This window comes from Heteronotia binoei, chromosome 4 (genome assembly GCF_032191835.1).
Source record: "Heteronotia binoei isolate CCM8104 ecotype False Entrance Well chromosome 4, APGP_CSIRO_Hbin_v1, whole genome shotgun sequence".
NCBI classification, from domain to species: domain Eukaryota; kingdom Metazoa; phylum Chordata; class Lepidosauria; order Squamata; family Gekkonidae; genus Heteronotia; species Heteronotia binoei.
In genome coordinates this window covers 103,879,465-103,905,555 of record NC_083226.1, presented here as the reverse complement: position 1 = coordinate 103,905,555, position 26,091 = coordinate 103,879,465, and the positions used below count along the sequence as shown (strand labels likewise).

The 26,091-nt window shown below is 45.9% G+C and overlaps 1 protein-coding gene across 1 annotated transcript in view; it reads right to left on the bottom strand.

Moving 5' to 3' along the window:
• Positions 1 to 1,888: 1,888 nt before the first annotated feature.
• NREP (neuronal regeneration related protein) overlaps positions 1,889 to 26,091 on the bottom strand; it is a 47,492-nt gene continuing 23,289 nt past the window's right edge. The window contains exon 4 of the mRNA XM_060235612.1: positions 1,889 to 3,585. Within this exon, the coding sequence (XP_060091595.1) occupies positions 3,460 to 3,585 (126 nt within the window). The 3' untranslated portion in view covers positions 1,889 to 3,459. The remainder of the gene's footprint in view (positions 3,586 to 26,091) is intronic.

Genomic DNA, 26,091 nt, shown 5'->3' with positions numbered 1-26,091 from the left:
TCAGATTTAGTACTGGACCACTTCGACCCACTCAGCTTGGAGGAAGTTGATGGAATTCTCTCTGCTGCTCGCCCAACAACATGTGATTTGGACCCTTGCCCCTCTTGGCTGATTAAATCCTGCCAGAGGGAGCTTAGATGTCCTTTACGGGACATCATAAATAGATCCCTCCTAGAGGGGCATTTTCCAACGCCTCTGAAAGAGGCCTTGGTCCGCCCCCTCTTGAAAAAACCTACAGCAGACCCGGCCGAATTGGCAAACTACCGACCGGTGTCCAATTTACCATTTTTAGGTAAAATTATCGAGAGGGCAGTGGCGTTACAGCTACAGAGATTTCTAGATGACGCTTCTGTCTTAGACCCGTGCCAGTCTGGCTTCCGACCGGGCCACGGGACGGAGACGGTCCTGGTCGCCTTGGTGGATGACCTCCAGCGGCAACTGGATCGAGGCGGCGCGGCAATACTGATGTTATTAGATCTGTCGGCTGCGTTTGATACAGTCGACCATCGGTTGCTGATCCACCGCCTCGCCGACATAGGGGTTGAGGGGCTAGCCTTACAATGGCTTTCCTCCTTCCTCATGGGTCGGGGACAGAGGGTGGCGATTGGGGGTGAGCGATCCCAGAGGCGCACACTAGACTGTGGGGTGCCCCAGGGAGCAGTTCTCTCCCCGATGTTATTCAACATCTATATGCGCCCCCTCGCCCAGATTGCCCGGAGATTTGGGCTGGGTTGCCATCAATACGCAGATGACACCCAGCTCTATCTACTAATGGACGGCCGGCCCGCCTCCGCCCCGGGGAACCTGGACCGGGCTCTGCGGGCTGTTGCAACGTGGCTTAGACTGAGTGGGCTGAAGTTAAATCCAGCGAAGACAGAGGTTCTCCATGTGGGTCGTGGCACTCTGGGGAAGGAAATATCTCTCCCGGCCTTTGACGAGGCGCCGCTAAAGACGGCGCAGCGGGTAAAGAGCCTGGGCGTCTTACTGGAGCCTTCATTATCAATGGAGGCCCAGATAACAGCCACTGCCAAATCAGCCTTCTTCCACCTGAGGCGGGCGAGGCAGCTGGCCCCTTTCCTAGAGCGTCAGGACCTAGCAATGGTGATCCACGCGACGGTCACCTCAAGACTGGACTACTGTAACGCTCTCTACATGGGGCTGCCTCTGTACCGGACCCGGGAGCTGCAGCTAGTGCAGAACGCGGCGGCCAGGCTGTTACTCGGTCTCCCAAGATGGGAGCATATACGGCCGGGGCTGCGCGGACTGCACTGGCTGCCAATCGTATACCGGATCCAGTACAAAGTGCTGGTCATAACCTTTAAAGCCCTATATGGCCAAGGACCGACCTACCTGAGGGACCGTCTCTCCCCATATGAGCCCCAGAGAGCACTGAGGTCAGTGGGGAAAAGCAGACTGAATATCCCTGGGCCAAAAGAAGTTAAACTTCAAAGCACCCGCACTCGGGCCTTTTCCGTTGCGGCCCCACAACTCTGGAACCAACTCCCAGAGGAGGTGCGGGCCCTGCGGAACTTAGACCAGTTCTGCAGGGCCTGCAAGACCGCCCTCTTCAAACAGGCGTTCACCAATAACTGAATTAATGTTTACCGCCAGATTAATAACGTTTACCGCCAGTGTTGATTTAGGAATGTTTTAATTAATTATCGATTATTGACTGATTTTAATGTGAATCTTAATGTGAATTTAATGTTTTTATTACTGTATTGTTTACTTGAAGTGTTGTTAGCCGCCCTGAGCCTGCTTCGGCGGGGGAGGGCGGGATATAAATAAAATTTTACATTACATTACATTTACATTACTGGATGATGACATCCACTGACCCTGGTTATGACGCACAGGACAAGGAAAGACAGCAGCACAGACACTGTAGTTACTCTTAGAGCTTGCATATTTATTGAACAAATCCTACTAAAAGAGCTAAAATACATTGGGTACTTGTAGTGCATTATTAAAGATCACACTGTTACAAAAGCCTGCATTTCAGCAGTACACAACTGCAACTATACATAAATGCCACAACTGCTGAATACTGTTTCTTGCTATATGTATATACAGCACAACTGACTTATCTAATCTACCAGAAAGAAAGTGCATAAGAATGGAAGGGGGGGGGGGAGAGAAACCAAGAAGTTCAGTGCATGCATTGGTATTTAACAGTCAGAAGCTAAACAGTTCAGGACGAAGCCTGACCAGTAAAAGGAAGAGCTGAAGGACAGAGTTATATAAAAAAAATTAAGGTGGGCTTACAGACTGTGTCTAACACAGCAACATTCCATGAGTAGATGGTACTGTTTTGTTTTGTATTTTGTTTCCTAATTCCCTGGGAGCAAGAACAAAAATGTAAAATCCACAAGCTGGAAATACTGTGGAACTAGATTCATTGCTTTTGAATAGATTCTGTTTCTACACATTTAAAGAAATAATTAATTCTGTTTTTATTAAAAACATAGCCAATTTTATTGACTTTAAGAGGACACTTACAAACATACTGCCCCCTTGAAGAATATGCCTCCTAATGAATTTTTTACAAAGAAAAGACAAAAACATTAAAACAACCCCTAATGACCATAAGAAAATTATTGCTGCTCTTTATCCAAATCATGTAAGCAAAATGGCAAAGAGGAAAATTGTAGTAAATTACAGTTTTGTGATTGCTCCCACTACCATTGCAAGCTTGTGAGCATATCCAGGTGGGAATCAGTTCCTCACTTGCTGTATTAGTAATTACTCACCCTACTACACTGAATAAGAAAGCCACACTGAAGACACAAGGAAACAAGTCAGTCCAGTCTAAAGAACGAGAACAAAGTACCAACACCTTCTTAGAACATGGAAATTAAAAATAACTCCATCAGAGCTACCTTGCCAAGGAGCATGTTTAAAGTCCAAAATAGCACCATTCATCAGTGTCTCAAATCCCGTGGCAGCATCTCAGTCACTTACCACAAGGAAACCATGAGTTTCATACTACTTCTATACATCAAAAGAGTACATGGATAAAATATAGAGCTATACAGACAATCGATGAAAATAAACTACTAGGCTTGTTACGTCTAAATGAAATAAAGAGGGACTCTCAGCCTCTGCAAGAAGCAGTTAGGAATCATGAAAATGGAGAGGCAGCAGTTTACCAGTTGCATGTGGTCAGTGGAGTTTGAGTAGTGGAAGACATTGCTGTGGTAGAACAAGGCCTGAAGGCCCACCTGTAATATGTTTGTAAACTTGGGTTCACAGTGTGAAATTCTGAGAGTTTTTACTTGAGTCAGGATGGTTAAAAACCGGTTTATGGTACACATTTTTCCACTGTAATTCTCTAAAGCAAGGCTCAGAGTCCCGTAGTTTTCTTCTTATGATTTACATAGAAACAATTCCCGATATATGACACCATGATGACCTCATCAACACCCATACACCATATTTAATACAAATGAGGAGTTATGATTAAAAAGAGGAGAGGTAATTGATTTGGGTGAAATGGTGTCCGTAGCCATTTGCTGGTGACAGGAACGGAGGTTCAGATTTTTCATTCTTTTTGCGATTAACTTCCTTTGGGATGGGCAGATTGTCCTATACGTGAGGAACAAAGGGAAGGAAAGAGTTAGTTGCTGTATTTTTACAAAAACTGCCAAAACTGCCATGCATAAACCTTGATCCTTACATGCTCCTGGCCTTAAAGACATGCAAATGCAGCATAAACTGTATTTCAGATTTAAAACATTAGATCTATTTTAAAAACTCATCATCTTGAGGCTGTCTTGACAGGTGCTATTTTTGTGCTAATAAGTTATGAGGACTCCAAGTACTCATTCCAGCTTTCATTGTGTTTATGGCCAGGTGCCATTTTTCTGTGTAGATTGAGCCAGGATTGCAGCAAATAGGTTTCTTGGAGTAGTCACTATGAACACGAGTTGCTAATTTGTACTTTGCTGTTCAACCCAACTGTGGTTTGTGCATATGGCAAAGAAAGAGCAGACTTGCCCATTAGGGTTGCCAATCCCCAGGTGGGGGCAGGGGATCCCCCAGTTTGGAGGCCCTCCCCCTGCTTCAGGATCGTCAGAAAGGGGGGGAGGGGAGGGAAATGTCTTCTGGGAACTCTTATTTCCAATGGAGATTTATTCCCATAGAAAATCATGGAGAATTGATCCATGGGTATCTGGGGGGCGGCTGTTTTTTGGGGTAGAGGCACCAAATTTTCAGTATAGCATCTAGTGCCTCTCCCCAAAATACCCTCCAAGTTTCAAAAAGATTGGACCAGGAGGTCCAATTCTATGAGCCCCAAAAGAAGGTGCCCCTATCATTAATTATTTCCTATGGAAGGAAGGAATTGAAAAGGTGTGATGGCCAGAACTCCCTTTGGAGTTCAATTATACTTGTCACAGACTTGATCTTGGCTCCACCACTAATGTCTCCTGGCTCCACCCCCAAAGTCCCCAGATATTTCTTGAATTGGACTTGGCAACCCTATTGCCCATCCAATCTGAATGAACAGCAGACTGATAAAATGAATTAGCTCTTGGAACTAAGTTTATATAATCTATTGCAGAAAGTCAAGTTGTGAAAACCAGCCCAGCTCTCAGTGACTCACTACAAATTGTACCTCTGCAGTGAAAAACAATCATGTTGCCCTGCCAGTAGTCAACAGGATGATTAGTGCAACCCCCCTCCCCCACCAAAAAACCCCTTAACGATATTACAATCCTTTTACACCATCTAGATTTCTGAATACACAGACCAAGGCACCTTGCAATGGAAAATAATTTCTCCTTAGTTGTTCACCATACAACCATTATTCAGAATGATAGCTGGTTTCAAAATGATATAGGCATTATACTGGTGGATGTGGATCTTTCCTTGCCTTCCCCAACTATGCCCTTTGATCCCCAAAAGAACACTGGTAGGGAAAGGAAAACCCTCATAGACAGAAAGCCACATGGGTTGCAGGGCTTCCTGTTTTGACAGTGAAACATAACAGGATACAATTCAGCATCAGTTATTTGTCTTTATCATACACAGCTCACTCTCCAGTCAGTAAAAAGAGGCAGTGGAGTATCACTTTGTTTAAAACATTTTTATTGCAGATTTCTGACACAGATAGATCAGAATAACATCACATATTAAAATATACAGTAATCAGATTAAAAACTGTGACATGACAATAAATATCTGTTAAATACCTCAAAACTTTTCCCACTATCACAAAACTTCCACTAAATCTGAAAACATTTAAAGATTTCAAAGACCGCCTAAGAGCTTTACAAGCCCTTCAAAAGGCTAAAAGTGCTTGGTGCTCTGGAAGACCATTTGGACACAATAGTGCATCAACTAAAGAGGCGTGATTTCTAACTATGAAAAAGAGACACCCAAAAATGCTTGTGAACAGATCATTCATTCATATGAAGTCCCCAGGTAATGAAAGATTTTAAAGGATGGGATTTGAGGAGGGATGGGATAACGCATTTCAGTAATACTTTTTCTCCAAGTCTGCCATGAAGAAAGAGTATTACTGTAATGTGTAATCCAATCCTTTCTGGTCTTCTATTCTATGGTTTTATAGATATATAGATGACGTAATGGCCATTCTGACTCATGCTACTCTGGTAGTACCTCTGGTTGATTGGATGAATCAGGTGCATCCATCAATAAAATTCAGCTACAAGGCAGATACCCATACTATAGCGTTTTTGGACACATTGGTGTTCAAAACAAGTGAGAACATATTGGCTGTTAAGCCCTTCAAAAAACCTACAGATAAGAGTATCCCTCTACACTTTGATTCCTGTCATCCTGTACATTTGAAAAGGAGTCTACCCTATAGCCAAATGGCTCATGCTAAACGTAATTCAAAAAGAATGGCGGACTTTAAGAAAGGATAAGATCGGATTAGTGAACAATTTAGTAGTAGAGGGTACCCTGTTTCTACGATAAAAGCAGCTTATGACAGCATTAGGAAAGTCCCAAGGTCTGCTATGATCGGTAAGGACCAGCAGTCCTGCAACGACGAGTCTAGACTGTTAGGAGGCCTTACATGTGCTTTTCAATATTCCAATTTATCTTATTCTATTCAAAGCATCCTGAAAAAATTCTGGTTCTTGGTTCGGGATCTGCCAGGGTGCCAGAGGTTTCAAAAATTTGGATATAGAAGGACCAAAAATCTAGGAGATACCCTTGTTAGATCTGACTACTCCAAGTCGACCTTGCAGACTAATAGCGGTGGTTGCCACCATAAATGCGGAGCTTGCTCTGCCTGTTCTTTAACATTAGAATTGAAGGAGTTTGTCCATCCAGAAACAGGCTTTAAGGCTGCTTTAAAGGATACCACCACCTGTGCAACCCGCCAATATATTTACGTTGTATTATGTCCATGTAAAAAAAAAAATTTGGTAAGCATGACACGTGTAATCCATACACGTGTGCTTGAACACAAGTTTCACATTAAGAACTTGCTAATTGGCGCCCCTCTTGCAGAGCATTTCAGGGACCTTCAGCATGACCCTAATTCTTTAAGATACTTTGTAATAGAGAAATTTCCTGCCAGTTTGCAGGGTCGGGTCGAGGCTACAAAATGGTTATTGCTGTGTGAAATGTGTTGGGTATTTTTATTGCAGACCCTCATACTAAGGATCCGCTAATGCAGTTCTAATTAAAGACTTATACCGCTGTGTAAACTGTATAAATTGTATAAACTGACAGAACTAGCGTCAAACACCATCGGCACTGTCAGACCAAGTTATTTTAATTGTATTGACTGGTTTTTAATGTTGTTAAATTTAAAGTTTTATATTGTTAAATTTAAAGGTTTTATTTATTATTGTATGTTTTGTGAAATGCTGTTAGCCGCCCTGAGCCTGCCTAGGTGGGGAGGGCGGGATACAAATAAAATTTTTTATTATTATTATTATTATACCTAAGGGTCTAAATAATAACTGGGATCTTTCCTGCTTTTTGTAAAAATGTTTTCATTAATTTTGTATCCAGAGAGTAAAAAACTGTAGTGTATAATGCTGTATCTTTAAGAAACATTAATTGTATACACCTGTGGGGGGTTTTTAAAAAAAGAGAAGCGCTCGAAAGCAATTCAGGAAATTGAACATACCATTGGAAAATGTTACAAGCGACAGCAGTTGGAATATGAAGTAATTTTTGAAAGGTATTGGTCTATGGAAACGAGTTTTGCCTCACAATGTATGTTTGAGTATGTTTTGTATGGTTTATTGTTTATTTATTCATGTACAGCTTGTCGAAGCAAAAGCGAAACGTGGGATTCAGTACAACAGCGTAGTGAATCATATTTGTGCCAGGCTGTACAAGAGAAAGCCATCTGAAACTCCGCGAAACACTACTCCATTGGAATGGTCATCTACACCCTCTTCCTATGAAAATTGGACATTTACTTGTTGTTTATTAATTATGGGTGACTGGGTGATGTTCCTTAATGTTTAATTTTGTATGAATCTGTTGGTGAATATTTTGAGAGATTTTTATTGACAACAGTTCTAGTAAATAATTTGTATAAATTTAGAGGCTGGTTTTCATGGAGGTTTACACCTTTATCCCTGCTCTACTAGCCATGTTGCTCTTTTTGGTTGCACAGTCTCTAAGTGAGGGCTGGAGATCACTCAGAATTACAACTGCTCTCCAGATGAGGTAGGAAGGGAGACTGAATGCCTTCACTTGGGTGGGAAGACAGAAAGGGTGGCGAGCACCGCTCAGAGCCTCCTTCTAGAGTCCATTGTATTTTTCTTCACAACGGGCTTTACTCTTAGTAAAGTATAAAGCAGGAAGTCACCAGTATATATGAGTCTTGTATTTCTACTTTTGGGAGAGATGTATGGCAATATTGTTTATTATATTTGTATTCCACCCTTCTTCAAAGCTCACAGCAACATAGAGATTTTCTTCACTTAATAGGATTTCCAATTTCTTGTCTAAACAGCACTTCTAAAATCTGCATATTTTGTCAGAGCAAAACAGGATAACTAGTACTCTCACTGCAGGACTGAAAAATGAAGCAGTTTCTTCTGGATAGCTCATGCCTATAGTACTTTCAATCACAGGAGCTGTATAAGGTCAATGAGCAATTCTAAATACCAAATTCTAGCAAACTCATGAAAGTGGAATCCTTGGGCTTTCCCTCAAAGGAGATAAGATAGCATGCAGAAGCAGATGCCTTCCTTTTCTTAATGTGGCTATAATCCTGCACACCTTGTGTACCTTAGAAGAGCCTGGAATCCTATAGTAAATACCTAACTCTCTGCTGGACACTTCTGTATTCTCTTTGAACACAAATTCCCACAGGTAAACAAGTATTCAATCAATGCACGTAAAATGTGCACCCTCAAATTTACAGATAATGTGGGGATTACTTTGAATATTTCATTCAGCCCCTCATACATTTTTAATAATAATACTACGCGAAGGGAGACCATTGTTCAAAGGTGTAGAGCATTAATGTATATGCCTGCCAATAAATTTATTTTGTTTTTTACCATATGCTTCATTTTTACTGCCACTTTCACTTTAAAGCACAGAAAATCCATTTGAGTTGCAAAGGCTGACATGTTACTGAACTGTTTCTTTTGGTGCCCAACTCTGCCCTCTTAAATGACATTTCTTAGGCTTCTGGCACTCAGTAATGAGCCCTTCTGTAATAATTTACTGAAAGGCATATTTATTCTTCCAAATGTTTAAGGAAAGGTAATGTACCATGCTGCCAGAGACTGTGGTTGCCTGCAGACTAAGTCCAGCTCTCCCACACTCTCAAGTATTTCAGCAGCCATCAGGTTTAGTTCTCAGCTACTATATGAAACAGCAAACACAGTCAGGAGCCCAGTTTTAAACTCAAATCCATGTATATCCTGTTTACTATTTACCATCTATTAGATTTAAAGTTAAGTCCACAATTATAATACAGTACAGTATTTTCCTGTACTGTTTGAAATATGGCCACAACAATAAATGCCTTGTAGGGAAATAATTTTTATTCTTTTTTTTAAAAAAAAATGTTACTCATATGAGTTGGAATCCTACATACAGTTAAGTGGCTTAACTTCCACTGACTTAACTGTGTCCAGGATTGTATGTAGATAGTTGGATCGCAAACACACGTACTCTGACCACATGATGACTTGCCTTGCCTGATGTGAAGATAAGAGATATTACATGTGACCTGGATAGGCTGGAAGACAGTGCTGGGGAGGAGCCAGTGGTTGTGGTAAGTGTTGGCACCAATGATGTGGGAAAATGTAGTTGTGTGGTCCTGAAGGAAAAATTTAGATTGCTAGGCAGAGGACTCAAGGCCAGGACCTCCAAGATCTCTTTCTCAGAAGTGCTGCCTGTTCCACATGCAGGCCAGCTAGATAGGCACAAATTAGGAGTCTTAATGATGAAGAGAGAAAGGATTTAAGTTTGTTAGGTACTGGGATGCTTTAGGAACAAGCAAGACCTATACAAAACAGATGGCTTCTAAATGTCCCAAGAAGAAACCAGGATGACACAAAATAAAAAAGGTGGCTGAGCAATTTTTAAACTAAGTCTTGGGGGAAAGCCAACAGGAAATGAAAACTCTCTGGTTCTGTATGGCTCCTCTCTAAAGAGATGGGATAGTTCAGGGGTGGCCAACGGTAGCTCTCCAGATGTTTTTTGCCTACAACTCCCATCAGCTCCAGCCAGCATGGCCAATGGCTGGGCTGATGGAAGTTGTAGGCCAAAAACATATGGAGAGCTACCATTGGCCACTCATGGGATAGTTGTTACTGTTCTAGGGGGAAGTGGATTAGGACTGGCTGCTAAGGGAGTGACAAACAATACTAACTGCTTGGCAAAGTCTAGCAGCCAACAGGAGGAAGGTTACAGGCCTAACATGTCTGGGGAATTACAGATGTTTATATGCAAATACTAGTGTCCGAGGTGAAATCGAGGAGCTGGAATGCTTAGTGTCGGAGGAGAACAAAGACACTGTGGGCAATACAGAAATTTGGTGGGATACAGTAATTCCTAGATATAAATTACATCAGAAGAATAGGGAGGGAAGAGGTGAAATGGCTCTGGATGTCAGAAAAGATATACAGTCTTGCAAAACTGAGAATCTAAGATAATTAAATTTGCTTACAGAAACACTATGGGTAGAAATAATGGGCCCAAAAGGAAGCTCACCTCTGGGAGTTTGTTAGCGCCCACCAGATCAAAGGTTATAGGATGATTTAAAAATAGCAAAAGAATTAAGGAAAATAATGCACAAAATAATTATGTCTTAATAGGTGATTTTAACAACACACACTGATTGGGTCAATATGTATTCAAAGTTAGGTGGAAGAGTTTGGGTTTCCACATACTCTGAATGACTGTGCCATGGAGCAGATGGTCACAGTAACTACCAGGAGGGAGGAAATCCTGGACCTGGCCTCATGTAATGCTCAGGTGAGAGAAGTGAATGTGATAGCACCAATTGGGAACAGTGGCCATAATGCTATTAAAGTTCAGTATTTATGTAAATATAGAGTGGCAAAAAAAGACCAACACAACCACATTTAACTTTAGAAGGGGTAACTTCTATCAGTTGAGGGGCTTTGTGAAAAAGAAAGTGAAAGGAAAAGTAAGGAGGGTCAAATCCCTTCGGAAAGCTTGAAGGCTGTTTGACACATTAAGCTGCTTTATACTGAATCAGACCTCTGGGTCCATCAAGGACAGGATTGTCTACTCAGACTGGCAGCAGCTGTCTCAAGGCAGAGGCCTTTCACATCACCTACTGTCTGGGTCCTCTTCACTGACAATGCCAAAGAATGAACCTGGGACCTTTCAAATTGCAAAGCAGATGCTTAGTCACACTAAGCCACAGTCCCTCCCCCAAAACTTCAGTTAAGAACACATTATATGAAGACAGGAAGCTCCCTTCTACTATATCAGACCCTTGGAGAAACAAGAATTGAGGGGTAACAAGACAGAGGTTTACAAAATTATGCACAGGATAGAGAAAGAGTACTTTTCTCTCTTTCTCACAATACAAGAATTTATGAACACTCAATAAAATTAGTAAACAGTAGACAAAAGGAAGTACTACACCCAAAGAATAATTAACATGTAGAATTCACTACTGCAGGAGGTGGTGATGGCTACAAGCATAGACGGATTCAAGAGGGGATGGATAAACACCAAGAGCAGAGATCCATCAATGGCTATTAGGACCTCTGATGGCACCTGGGTTTTGGCCACTCTTACACAGTATGTTGGACTGGATGGGCCACTGGCCTGATCCAACATGGCTTCTCTTAGGTTCTTTCTGCAGCTGAGATGGTTAACCATCTGTTTTTTGTTTACAGTTGTTACCTTGTAATTGAGCTAGAGTCAGAAGATTTAAGCTCCACAAGTCCAGTATTAAATACTTAAATGTCCCCCTTGAGATTCTGCATCAGAAAATAGTTTCTAGAATGCTATACTGATTTTATTTGATTTTGGTCTTTTTGACAGAAAAACTACAAACTCTTAAGAAATAACTGTAAAAACAGGTTGCTTACCTGTAACTGATGATCTTCGAGTGGTCATCTGTGCAGTCACACACATGGGTTTCCGTCTGGAATTGAACCCAACCTTGGAGAATTTAAAGCTAGCCTAGGCATTATTTTTGGCGCGCATTCCCTCTCGATCTGGGGAGCAGGCATCCACTGCACATGCCTGGAGCAAGGGGGAGGCACTCCACCCACCCAGTTTCTTCTAGCCGCTGTGTAGAGAAGTTTGTTGGTAGAGAAAAGGATAAACCAGCAGCGGGGTAGGCTGGGCAGGCGTGTGTGACTGAACAGATGACCACTTGAAGATCATCAGTTACAGGTAAGCAACCTGTTTATCTTCATCGTGGTCTCTGTGCAGTCCCACACATGTGACTGGTAAGCTGAAGTGCACGGAGGGGGGTGCTGGTGCTGCAATAGAATAACAGATGTTAAACATGCATAAAAGTAGCAAAAGATACAGTACTCACAGGGCATGGAGTTGGTATCAGTCAAAGATGGAATGAAGTATAGCATGTCTGAAGGACACGTCATGCCGAGCACGAACATCCAGGGCATAGTGCGTGGCAAACGTAGATGGAGAAGACCAAACTTCAGCGGCACAGATGTCCACCATCAGTACACCCTTACAGAAGGCTGATGATGTGGAGATGGCTCGAGTGGAATGAGCTCACAAGTGTTGAGGTATGAGTTGTTTGGCCAACTGGTAGCATAAAGTAATTGCAGCTACAACCCACTTTGAGAATCTCTGAGTCGAGATTTTGTGTCCCTTCTTATGCATTCTGCAAGCCACAAAAAGTCTAGGGTCTTTCCAGAAGGGACGTGTCCTTTCAATATAGAAAGCAAGGGCCCAGTGTATGTCAAGATTATGTAGGGTCCGTTGCCCTACGTCAGTAGGTTTCTGAAAAAAGAAAGGTAGAGTGGTCGATCTTCCCAGATGGTAAGGTGAGACAATTTCCGGTACGAAAGTAAGGTCAGGACGTAGAATCACTCTGTCATGGTGGAAGACAGTGTAAGGAGGATCTGTTCAAAAAGCACAGACATCGCTGGCTCTCTTGCCAGATGTGAGTGCTACTAGCAGTGCTGTCTTCTAAGACAAAAGATGCAGTGGAATGGATGCCATTGGCTCAAAAGGAGGTTTCATTCGTTGGCTCAGAATAAGAGATAAGCTCCATGAAGGTTACAGTTGCCGAATTGGAGGTTGAAGATGTAGAATGCCCTTTAGGAAGGCTTTTGTAGCAGGATGAGAGAAAACAGTGCGTCCTCCAATATGTGGATGAAGGGCTGAAATAGCGGCCAGGTGAACCTTTATAGAGGAGTAAGCTAGGCCAGAGTTTGAGAGAGACAAAGTGTAAGACAGAATTTGAGCTATAGAGGAAGATGAAGGAAGGAAGGAAGTTGTGTTGAGCAGCATATCTGAAAAACGGTTCCACTTTAGAGAATAAGACTTCCTAGTGGACGGTTTTCAGGCGTTTAAAAAGAACATGACAAACTTCTGCAGGGAATTCTAGAAACTGATTCTCCAGGCAGTCAGTCGTAGCATTCCTGTGATTGTGATGTAGGACCCTGCCGGCTTGCTGAGAAATGAGGTCGTGTGCTTGAGGAAAGCGATGGAACGCACTGTTGGAGAGCAGAAGGAGTGTGGTAAACCACGGCTGACGAGGCCACCAAGGGGTGATAAGGATGCAGTTGGTGCGATCCAACTTCATTTTTTGAATCGTTCTTTTTATCATCGGAATAGGTAGGAACAGATAGTGTAGTGGTCCCGACCACTGATGGAGGAACGCATCTCCTGCAGATTGCGCTGATGGAGGGCCGCGAGCGTAGAAGCGTGGGCATTGTCTGGAGAGGTGAAAACATCTATGGTCGGATACCCGAATGTCTCGAAAACCAGTTGGAGATAGTAGCGGTTGAGGGTCCATTCGTGGTCATTCACAAGGTGGCGACTTAGCGCGTTGGCTTGGGTATTTTGAATTCCTCGTAGGTGTACAGATGTTAGGAATATGCTGTGAGCAATGCTCCAATGCCATAGGGCTAGAGCTCGTTTGCATAGGCGAACAGATGTAGTGCCCCCTTGACGGTTGATATAAACACAGTTGTTACGTTGTCTGAGGTGACCTGGATGTGCAGACCGTGAAGAGATGGTCGGAAAGACTTGAGCGCTCTGTGGACCGCCAATACTTCCAGGCAGTTGATATGGAGGGATTTTTCATAAGTTGTCCATTGTCCTTGTACTGTTAGCATGCCGAAGTGGGCTCCCCAACCCCACCTTGAGGCATCTGTCGTGACAACGGCTGATGGGGGCGATCTTATGAATGGCATTCCTGCCAGATGACATTTCAGAGTCCACCATTCTAGCGCTGGAAGAATGTGGTGTGGAATGGTGAGTAAGGACATTTGGTGCTGTTGATGCGGGTGCAACGTCCGTACAAACCATAATTGTAGAGGTCACATGCGGAGTCTCGCGAAGCATAGGACAGATGTCGTGGCAGCCATAAGTCCCAGCATGCGCTGAAAAATGAAAGCTGTCTGAGTCGGATGGGATATGATGGTAGTGGCCAGGGACTGAATGTGATGAACCCTGTCTGCAGGGAGGTAGGCCTTGTGGAATATTGTTGATAGGCGTGTGCCTATGAATTGGATGTCCTGTGTTGGAATAAGATTGGACTTTGTAAGGTTGACTCGGAGGCCTAGTGAAGATAGAAGGAATAGAGTGGTGGAGATATCTCGTTGAAGCTCTGGAGATTGTGCCACAATAAGCAAATCGTCTATGTAGGGATATATGGAATTTTTTTGTTGGCGAAGTGTTGCCACCACCACCGCCGTACACTTCGTGTATGGCGCCACTTGGGAGCAGTGACCATAATGTTATTGATTTCACCGTTTGTATAAATAGGGAGTTGTCCAAAAAGACCGCCACAACCACGTTTAACTTTAAAAGGGGTAAATACACTGAGATGAGGCATGTGAGGAGGAAACTGAAAGGAAAGGTACATACGGTCAAAACCCTTGGGGAAGCTTGGATGCTATTTAAAACTATAACTCTAGAAGCTCAGATAAAATACATACCACAAGTTAGGAAAGGCACAAACAGGCATAAGAAAAGGCCTGCGTGGTTAACAAACAAAGTAATGGAAGCTGTAAAAGGTAAGAAGGACTCCTTTAAGCAGTGGAAAACCAGTCCAAGTGAGATTAGTAAAAGGGAACACCGGCTGTGGCAAATCAAATGCAAGACTGTGATCAGGCAGGCAAAAAGGGACTATGAGGAGCATATTGCAAAAAACATAAAGACCAACAATAAAACTTTCTTCAAATATATTAGAAGTAGGAAACCAGCCAGGGAGGCAGTGGGGCCCTTGGATGACCATGGGGTAAAAGGATTACTGAAGGAGGATAGGGAAATGGCTGAGAAGCTAAATGAATTTTTTGCCTCCGTCTTCACTGTGGAGGATGAGAACTTTTTGCCCGCCCCAGAACCACTAATTTTGGAAGGGGTATTGAAAGACCTGAGTCAGATTGAGGTGACAAAAGAGGAGGTCCTACAACTGATAGACAAATTAAAAACTAATAAGTCACCGGGTCCGGATGGCATACATCCGAGAGTTCTGAAAGAACTCAAAGTTGAACTTGTGGATCTTCTAACAAAAATCTGTAATCTTTCATTGAAATCTGCCTCCATTCCTGAGGACTGGAAGGTAGCAAATGTCACCCCCATCTTTAAAAAGGGTTCCAGAGGAGACCCGGGAAATTACAGGCCAGTCAGTCTGACTTCAATACCGGGAAAGTTGGTAGAAACCATTATCAAGGACAGAATGAGTGGGCACATTGATGAACACGGGTTATTGAGGAAGACTCAGCATGGGTTCTGCAAGGGAAGATCTTGCCTCACTAACCTGTTACATTTCTTTGAGGGGGTGAACAAACATGTGGACAAAGGAGACCCAATAGATGTTGTTTACCTTGACTTCCAGAAAGCTTTTGATAAAGTTCCTCATCAAAGGCTCCTTAGAAAGCTTGAGAGTCATGGAGTAAAAGGACAGGTCCTCTTGTGGATCAAAAACTGGCTGAGTAATAGGAAGCAGAGAGTGAGTATAAATGGGCAGTCTTCGCAGTGGAGGACGGTAAGCAGTGGGGTGCCGCAGGGCTCGGTACTGGGTCCCATGCTCTTTAACTTGTTCATAAATGATTTAGAGTTGGGAGTGAGCAGTGAAGTGGCCAAGTTTGTGGATGACACTAAATTGTTCAGGGTAGTGAGAACCAGAGAGGATTGTGAGGAACTCCAAAGGGATCTGTTGAGGCTGGGTGAGTGGGCGTCAACGTGGCAGATGCGGTTCAATGTGGCCAAGTGCAAAGTAATGCACATTGGGGCCAAGAATCCCAGCTACAAATGCAAGTTGATGGGGTGTGAACTGGCAGAGACTGACCAAGAGAGAGATCTTGGGGTCGTGGTAGATAACTCACTGAAAATGTCAAGACAGTGTGCGTCTGCAATAAAAAAGGCCAATGCCATGCTGGGAATTATTAGGAAGGGAATTGAAAACAAATCAGCCAGTATCATAATGCCCCTGTATAAATTGATGGTGCGGTCTCATTTGGAGTACTGTGTGCAGTTCTGGTCGCCGCACCTCAAAAAGGATATTATAGCATTGGAGAAAGTCCAGAGAACGGCAACTAGAATGATTAAAGGGCTGGAGCACTTTCCCTATGAAGAAAGGTTGAAACACTTGGGACTCTTTAGCTTGGAGAAACGTCGACTGCGGGGTGACATGATAGAGGTTTACAAGATAATGCATGGGATGGAGAAAATAGAGAAAGAAGTACTTTTCTCCCTTTCTCACAATACAAGAACTCGTGGGCATTCGATGAAATTGCTGAGCAGACAGGTTAAAACGGATAAAAGGAAGTACTTCTTCACCCAAAGGGTGATTAACATGTGGAATTCACTGCCACAGGAGGTGGTGGCGGCCACAAGTATAGCCACCTTCAAGAAGGGTTTAGATAAAAATATGTAGCACAGGTCCATCAGTGGCTATTAGCCACAGTGTATGTGTGTATATAAAATTTTTTGCCACTGTGTGACACAGAGTGTTGGACTTGATGGGCCGTTGGCCTGATCCAACATGGCTTCTCTTATGTTCTTATGTTCGTGAAGACTCTTGGTGCAGCTGATAGACTGAAGGGAAGGGCACGGAACTGGTAATGTTGGTTCCCGACAGCAAACCTCAAGACTCTTCTTGGTGATGATTGATGGTAAGATGGAAATGGGCATAAACAGGTTGCTTACCTGTAACTGATGATCTTCGAGTGGTCATCTGTGCAGTCACACACATGGGTCTTGCCGCAGGCAACGAATCCATACCTCGGAGTTCCAATAGCTCGCCTATAGCGCTTTTTGGCGCGCTCCCCTCCCGCCCTGGGGAGCAGGCAGCGACCGCGCATGCCTGGAGCGGGGGGGGAGCGCCTATTCCATTCAGTTTCTTCCAGCCGCCGCTGACACTGACACTGTACAAAGTTAGGCAACAATCACAAGAGGCCAGCAGCGGGGAAGGCTGGGTGGGCGTGTGTGACTGCACAGATGACCACTCAAAGATCATCAGTTACAGATAAGCAACCTGTTTATCTTCTTCGTGGTCTCTGTGCAGTCCCACACATGGGTAACTAGTCAGCTTGATGACCTGGAGGAGGGTGCTGGAGAAAAGGAGAGTTAGTCACATGTCACATGATCATAGCACCATATACATGTAATAAAGAGATGAAAGCGAATGCACTCACCCATAACTTCAGTGGAAGATGGATCTGAGGACCGCTTGGCCGAAAGAGGCGTCTCGTCTCGCACGCACGTCTAGGGCGTAATGGGAGACGAACGTGGATGGAGAGGACCACGATGCAGCAGCACAGATGTCCTCTAGGGAGACGCCCTGCAGGAAAGCCGAAGACGTCGAGACCGCTCTGGTAGAGTGGGCTTTAAGGCCTTCAGGCAAAGGTTGCTTAGCCAGTTCGTAACACAACCTGATGGCACTAACTACCCATTTCGAAAGTCTCTGAGTAGAAATCTTGTGCCCTCTGTGAGGTTTGCCGTAGGCCACAAACAGATTAGGGTCCTTACGGAACGGTTGCGTACGAGCCAGGTAGAATAATAAAGCTCTTTTAACGTCCAAAGAGTGCAGGGCTCTTTGCCCTGGGTCTGATGGAGAAGAGAAGAATGCAGGTAAGGAAGTTGAAGCCGATAAGTGGAACTGGGAAACAACCTTAGGGCGGAAAGCAGGGTCTGGACGTAGGACAACCTTATCCTTATGGAAAATGGTGTAAGGGGAGTCATGTCGGAAAGCACATAAGTCACTTGCACGCTTTCCAGAAGTAAGGGCAACCAGCAGTGCTGTTTTCCAGGAGAGAAGGTTGAGATCTATGGTAGCCATAGGTTCAAACGGGGTTTTCATTAAGCATGAAAGAACGAGGGATAGACTCCAAGCCGGAACGAAAGGCTTGATAGGTGGGTGGAGATGCAACATGCCCTTAAGAAAGGACTTGGAAAGGCTATGAGAGAAAACCGTTTTGCCCTCAACGGGGTCATGAAACGCGGAAATGGCAGAGAGGTGAACCTTCAGGGAAGAATAGCAGAGTCCTGATCTCTGCAGGGAGAGCAGATAGTTGAGAACCAGATTTAGCGGTGCCGATTCCGCTCGAAAGTGATTAGATGCCGCGAAGGAGCAGAAGCGCTTCCACTTGCGTTGGTACGAAAGTCTGGTGGAAGGCTTCCTGGCGTTGAGGATGATGTTGGCTACGTCAGCAGAGAGGGAGGAGGGCGTATTCTCCACGCTGTCAAGGCCAGAACCTGAGGGTTGTGATGTAATATCTGGCCGTTGGCTTGCGATAGGAGATCGTTCATTAGAGGGAGGCGGCGGTAAGTGTGACCAGACATTTGCAGCAGCCGCGTGAACCACGGTTGCCGTGGCCACCATGGAGCAATTAGAATACAGTCCGTGCCGTCTCGTGAGATCTTCATCAGCACTTTGGTTAGCAGGGGGGTTGGAGGGAAGAGGTAGTGGAGGGGACCTCTCCAAGTTTGTAGAAAGGCATCCTTGCCCCTTCTGGTGTAAAATCGAGGGCATTTGGCATTGTCCTTGGATGCAAAGACGTCCACTTTGGGTGTTCCGAAGCACCGAAAGATGGGACGAAGGTAGGTCGAGTTGATGGACCATTCGTGGTCGTCTATGCGCAGTCTGCTGAGAGAGTCGGCCAGAACATTCTCCACACCTGGGAGGTGGATGGCGGTCATATAGATGTTGTGTTTGACACACCATTCCCAGAGAAGTATAGTTATGCGGCACAGTCGGAGGGATCTGGTGCCCCCCTGCTTGTTTATATAGAAGACTGTCGCCATATTGTCTGTGGAGATCTGGACGTGCCAACCCCCGATGAGAGGGAGGAACGATTGGAGGGCCCTGTGTACCGCAATCAGCTCTAAGCAGTTTATGTGCATGGCCCTCTCTGAAGGAGTCCAAAGACCCCTGACAGTCCTGCCTTCTAAGTGGGCTCCCCAACCCCACATGGAGGCATCTGTTGTCACGGTAGCCGTTGGAGGGGTTGGTAGAAACGGCATGCCCGCGAGAAGGTTGTCGGGTACAGTCCACCAGGTGAGAGAGAGAAGTGCTCTCTGGGGAACGGTGAGCAGAGTGCTCTGAGGTTGCACGTGAGGATGGTAGGCACGTACGAACCAGAGCTGAAGTGGTCTCATTCGCAGCCTGGCGAAGAGGAGGACTGCTGTAGTGGCGGCCATCAGGCCTAAAAGGCGTTGGATAGTGAAGGCCGATTGGGTGGGTTGTAGCTGAACCGATCTGGCGAGGTTGATGATTGTCAGCGCGCGGTCCTCTGGGAGGAAAGCACGATGGAGAGAGGTGCAGAGATAGGCCCCTATGAAGTTGAGGTCCTGAGTTGGGGTGAGGTGTGATTTGATGGCATTCACACGCAAGCCTAGAGAAGATAGGAGGAGAAGAGTGGTATGGAGATTGGACTCGAGCTGATGCTGTGTCGGTGCAATGAGGAGCCAGTCGTCGATGTAAGGGAAGACTGGGATGTTTCGGATCCGTAGGGCAGCCGCCACCACCGCCATGCACTTGGTGAAAACCCTGGGTGCAGTGGAGAGACCGAATGGTAGGGATGCGTACTGGAAATGATCCTGGCCCATTGCAAACCGGAGATACCTCCGATGTTGAGGTCGGATAGTCACATGGAAGTAAGCGTCCTGAAGATCTAGGGAAGCCATCCAGGAATTCTTTGGAATCAAGGGCAAGATGGACTGCAGGGAGATCATTCTGAATTTCCTGTACTCGATGAATTTGTTCAGCTTCCGAAGATCTAGAATAGGACGCTTGCCTCCATCCCTCTTGGGAACCAGGAAATACCTTGAGTAGAAGCCCGTTCCCCGATGTTGGGGAGGAACAGGTTCTATGGCCTTCTTCTGGAGCAAGTCCAGAATCTCCTGATGGAGGTGAGGAGATGGGGGGGTAGTTATAAAGTAGTGGTGGTGAGGCGGTGAAGTGAACTCGATTGCGTACCCCAGGCGTACGATGGTGAGTACCCAGGAATCGGTCGTAATAGAGCTCCAAGTCCGATAGAATGGGGAGAGACGTGTCGGGTAGGACGGCTGCATGGGAGGGAAGTCAAAGAGACTGTTTGGTAGGGATGGAAGACTTTTTGGTTTGCTGAGGGCGCGGCCTTTGGTGGAATGGAGGTTTTTGTTGTGTAGGCCTTCTTTTCCAATAGTCGCCTTGCTTTGGAGAACGTTGGCGTCTTTGGAAGGATGGCTTCCAGGACTTGTTGCGATTAAAAGGTTGTGAGGATGGTTGAGATACTCCCAGGCGTTTGGCCCTCTTACGACCGTCGTCGACCGAAGTCAAGACCTCATCGGTAGAAGCGTGAAAGAGGCCAAGGCCGTCAAAAGGAAGATCCTCTACTTTCTGCTTGATGTCCGGTTGCAGATTGGTGGACCTAAGCCAAGCGTGACGACGGAGGGCGACTGAAGAGGCGAAAACACGGGAAGAGCAGGAGACCACATGACGAATGGAATTAATTTGTTGTTTGGAGACCCTGGAGAGTTCGGCGACCAGGGTGGAGGCTGTTTTCTGAGAGGTGTCAGGAAGCGAGGGTATAAGTGGTGTAAACTGGTTGGCCAAATTAAAGGTGTAAGCAGCAAAGTATGCTAAATAATTATTGAGCTTCGAGTTGGTAGATGCCAGAGTAAAAATTTTTCTTGCTAAGGTGTCTAGTTTCCTTCCCTCACGATCCGGTGGTGTGGGATGTCTGGAGGGTTTGGCCTTTGTGGCCGAATGAACAATAATAGAGTTCGGAGCCGGATGCGAGGCTAGGAACTTGGCGTCGGGGGCATGGACCCGATAGAGGGAGTCAAACCTCTTTGAAGTGGGGGGGACTGAGGCAGGTTTATCCCAGGCCTCTCGGAGACCCTCCAAGTGCACAGGTAGCATCGGAAGTAAGGAGCCGGGTGGGAAGTCTGACTGCACTAAGTCATGTACCATGTCCGACACCTTGGGGGAGTCCGCTGGGAGTGGTATTTTCAGCGCTTCCGCCATAGAGGTGATCAGGTTGAGGTACGCCTTGGATGCGTCTGATGGAGAGAGCCGGAGCTGTTGCGCAGAATCAGAAGGAAGAGAAGGTGGGTGGTCTTTCGAGTCCGATGAGGCTGAGGACTCTCTGTCGGATAAGGAGGCCTCCCCCGAGGGAGAGGGTGGAGGTATGACCGGTTCCGAGATGGGAGCTCGAGGCTCTGCAGTTTTGGCCGGAGACCTGGGTGGAGTAACCGGGGCAACGGACACAGTAGCAGAAGCTGTGCGAGGTTTAGGTACGTCCCGGTACCGAGGATGCTCCTGGTGGTGTCTAGAGGGACCAACTTCTGGTTCCAAGGATTGAATGCGGTCACGGAGTCGAGGTGAGTACTCGAAATGACTTCGAGGGAAATCACGAAGTCGAGATGGGTGGTCATAATGGAGTCGAGGTGAATCCTCACGTCGAGTTGGGCGCGCGTGACGGGGTCGAGGTGAATCCCCGTAACGGATTCGTGGAGTAGAGATGTCGCGATGCAAGTAAGGCTCCGATTCTTGGTATCTGAAATGTACGTCCGAATCGGAGGGCGATCTGGAAAGAGGACGAAAACGTCTGTGCCGAGGTGAAGGAGACCTTGAGAAAGGGGAATATTCATACCGCCTGCTGGAATAGTAGTCTTGCTGCTCAAAGTAAACGGAAGATCCGGAGTCATGGCGGCTACGCGGAGAACGTGATCGAACTCGAATCCGATGGGAGGAGACTTGGGTTGCCGATTCACGGTATAGCGGAGAGACCGCGACGTCTCGGAAAGATCCAGGCCTTAGAGATGAGCGCAGGTAGGTCTGTGTCGGGTCGGTGGTATGGTCGGGTTCGAGAATCTCGGAGGGTACCACACTGTGCACCGAAGGCGATCGAGACCGGATTGGAATCACCTCCACGGCCGTGGAAGTATGCGGTGTAAGCTGAGGCATGTCGGTGATGACATCTGCAGGGGTCGACAACTCAGGCGGCAGGAGTGGTTGAGCCGAAGTAGATTGGGAAGTCGAAGCCATGGAGGTCGAGGCCGTAGCGTCCCGAGGTTTCCTAGGCGCCGAGTGCGACTGGTGAAGGTCCCTTGGAACCGAATCCGCCGATTCGGGATGCCGAGCCGATTCGGAATGGCGAGGTTTCTTAGAAGCCGAATCCAAATGCCGAGGTTTCTTAGGCGCCGAATCCGAATGCCGAGGTTTCTTAGGCGCCGAATCCGATTCGGAATGACGCAGTTTTTCTGAAGATTTGTGGCCGGTCTCGGGGTGCTTCTGAGATCGTTTCCCGGACTTGTGCGGCTTTTGAGACTGAAGCGCGGCCGGGGAAGCCGAATCTCCTGCTCGAAGTGGGGGAGGCGGCGAGTCAGAAGTGGGCATAGCCCGCAAGGACCGTTCAAGGAGGAAGGCCTGCAGCCTTGCAGCGCGGTTTTTGCGTGCCTGCTTGCCGAAGTTTGCACAATGAGGGCAGGAATCGACTCGATGGCCTTCCCCAAGGCAGAAAAGGCAATGGCTATGGCCGTCTGTGGTGGGGATTTTGGCTCCACAGTGCCTACACTTTTTGAAGGTAACCTTCCCTTCCATACGCTCCAGACAGGGGCGGGGGGGGAAGGGTAAGAAAGAAAGGAAGGGAAAGCGCAGAAACGGTATATCTTTTTTTTTTTTTTTTTAGGACAAAGAAAAATGGGGAAAGAGAGATACGATACCAGATGAAGACAAGGAACGAAGCCGAGAGAGACGAGGCGAGCTAGGGAGAGAGCGCAGCGAGGAAGGTGTTGTCCGGGCGGCGGAAAGGAAGAAACTGAATGGAATAGGCGCTCCCCCCCCCGCTCCAGGCATGCGCGGTCGCTGCCTGCTCCCCAGGGCGGGAGGGGAGCGCGCCAAAAAGCGCTATAGGCGAGCTATTGGAACTCCGAGGTATGGATTCGTTGCCTGCGGCAAGACCCATGTGTGGGACTGCACAGAGACCACGAAGAAGATCTTGAAGGTCTATTAATTCCATCCAGGCATCCTTTGGGATCAACAGGAGAACAGACTGCAGGGTGATCATGCAGAACCTTTTGTACCGGATATGGCAGTTGAGCTTGCGGAGATTCAGTATTGGGCATTGTCCCCCTTCTTTGTTTGGGACCAGGAAGTACCGAGAATAGAACCCCGTGCGATGGTATTGCTGTGGAACTGATTCTATGGCTGCCTTGATTAGTAAGGTGGTGATCTCTTCCTGAAGGGGTAGGGATGGAGGGGTACAAATGAAGCGATGGAGTCTTGGGGGCGAATCGAACTCTATGGTGTAGCCCCTTTGGATGATTTTTAGAACCCAAGAATCCAATGTTATAGATTCCCAGATGGGGTAAAATGGAAGCAGTCTTGTAGGATAGAGTAGATGCTGCAGTTGACATGGAGATGGTATCAGAAAGTCAAAGAGACTGTTTTGACGCAGGGGTCGTCTTTTTAGTAGCCTGTGGTCGTGGTCATTGATGGAACGGTGGTTTAGCTGGTGGAGCTTTGCGTTTCCAGTAGTCAGCTTGTCTAGGTGAGTGGGGATGTTTGTAAAACGATGGTTTCCAAACTCTTTGTCTATTGGGCGGAGGCTGATGTTGGCTGACTCCTAGTCTCTTAGCCCTTTTTCTACTGTCATCAACTGTAGTCAAGATGTCATCAGTAGTCGCATTAAAAAGGCCTTGGCCGTTGAAGGGAAGGTCTTCAATTTTGAATTTAATGTCCGGTTGTAGTGATGAAGAGCGAAGCCAGGCGTGCCAGCGTAAAGCGATGGAGGTGGCCATAGTTCTAGAAGTACAAGCAACAGCATGGCGGACCAAGTTGATCTGTTGTTTGCTTACTCGGGAAAGCTCTTGAAGAATTTGTGATGCTTGCTTCTGTGCAGAATCAGGTAAGGACAGAACCAGCGTAGTGAGTTGAGATGTTAAATTGAAGGTATACTCCGAGAAGTAAGCCAAATAATTATGGATCTTTGAAGTGGCCATCGAGAGGGAGTAAAGTTTTCTTCCCAAGGTGTCCAGCTTCTTTCCCTCCTTCTCAGGTGGGTCTGGATGACCTGTTTGTTTTGATTTTGAAGAGGAGTGCACAATTATAGAATTAGGTGCAGGGTGATTAAATAAAAATTTTGAATCTGATGCATGTATCTTATATAAGGATTCAATCCTCTTGGATGTAGGTGGTACCGATGCAGTCTTGTCCCAACGGGTAGCATTGATAAAAAGGACCCTGCAGGTAAGTCCGCATGGACCAGGTCATGGACCACATTGGATACCCTCAGTAGGTCAGTGGTGAGTTTTATATTGAGGGTATTTGCCATGTTTGTAAGCAGGTCTAGGTATGCCTTGGATCCTTCAGATGGTGAAAGGTTGGTTGGTTTGGTAATGTCTGACGTAGGTGATGTTGGTGAAGATATTGATTGCGAAGACTCCGAGTGCTCAGCTTCCGAATCCTCGGGGGCATCAATGGGAGTTGTAGGTCGGTCATGTGTAGGCGCAGTAGACAATGGTAAAGCCTTACTTGTGAGAGTAGGTTGATCAGGTTGTAGTGTTTGCTGTTTTGATGGAGCCAAAAAAGCAGATGTTGAAGGAGCCAGTGATGTTTGTTTTGGTTCCTGGCTGAAATGTTGAGTCGATAGTAGGACTCCTCATGGTACTGATGATGGTGTGTATCTTCATGGTAGTAGGAGCCGATGCCACGGAAGCTGCCGGTCTAACCACGTCCCTTTGCAGAGTTAGGGAAGTTGGTGAGTTTTGGGACCCAGAAGCATGGGACATCACAGGCCGCAGCGAAGACTCTAAGAGATGGCTCTTTAGTCTAGCAGCGTGATTTTTTCTGGCCTGCTTCCCAAATTGACTACAATGGGCACAGGTAACGGTTCTGTGGGCCTCCCCCAAACACAAAGAGTGTCCATCTGTTGAAGGAATTTTGGTCCCACACCGAGTACACTTTTTGAAAGTCATTTTAGGATCCTTCCCTTCCATACACCCAGGAGGGGTGGAAGGAGATGGAATGATAGCTTAAGAAGATAAAGTTCTTTTTTTTATGATACCAGTCGAAGAGTAGAAGAAGACGTAGAAGCAGGATTTTAGAGAAGAAGGCAAAACAAGGTTGAGAAGGCTAGACTAAGTTGAGGAGACGCAACGAGGTGAGAATATTCCGAGCGGCAGTTAGAAAGAAACTGGGTGGGTGGAGCGCCTCCCCCTCGCTCCAGGCATGAGCAGTGGATGCCTGCTCTCCAGATCGAGAGGGAATGCGCGCCAAAAATAACACCTTGGCTAGCTTTAAATTCTCCGAGGTTGGGTTCGATTCCAGACAGAAACCCATGTGTGGGACTGCACAGAGACCACGATGAAGATCCAGATGAACACAGAGCTTCATAACAGGGGACTTGCAGCCAAGTTTAACTTTCAATTTTAGCAGAGGCTCACTTGTGCCTCAAAAGCAGCTGGTTTTTTGGCTGTTCTTTTTGCTTCTCTTTCTCTGATTTTACCTTCTCAGAATCTCAAATAGAACAAAGTAGGAGTACAGTAGCACCTTTAAGACCAACAAAGTTTTATTCAGAATGTAAACTTTCATATGCATGCACACTTCATCAGACAATGGAATGGGGTACAGTGAGCGGAGCTACATATAGCTGGTGGGCAGTGGTTAAGAATCTCAGATAGTGAGAATGGAACGATTATAAAAAGAACTCAATTTGCCCTGTCTTTGACTATCTAGCAGGGAAGAATGGAGAGTTCTTTTAAAAAATTGAGATCAGATTTGCTACTGATTTCTACTCAAATTTCCCCAAATCCAGTCAGGGTGTTCAGTGCTATTCAATATGAACATATGCTTACAGGGGTTTTCTCTCAGAAGCATACATAGGGACTGATTATTAAACTACATAATACTGGGTCAGACCATGGGTCAATCCAGCTCGACATTATATACTCTGATTACCAGTTGATTTTAGGTCTCATATAGATCATTCCAGCCATTTTACCAGAGATGCT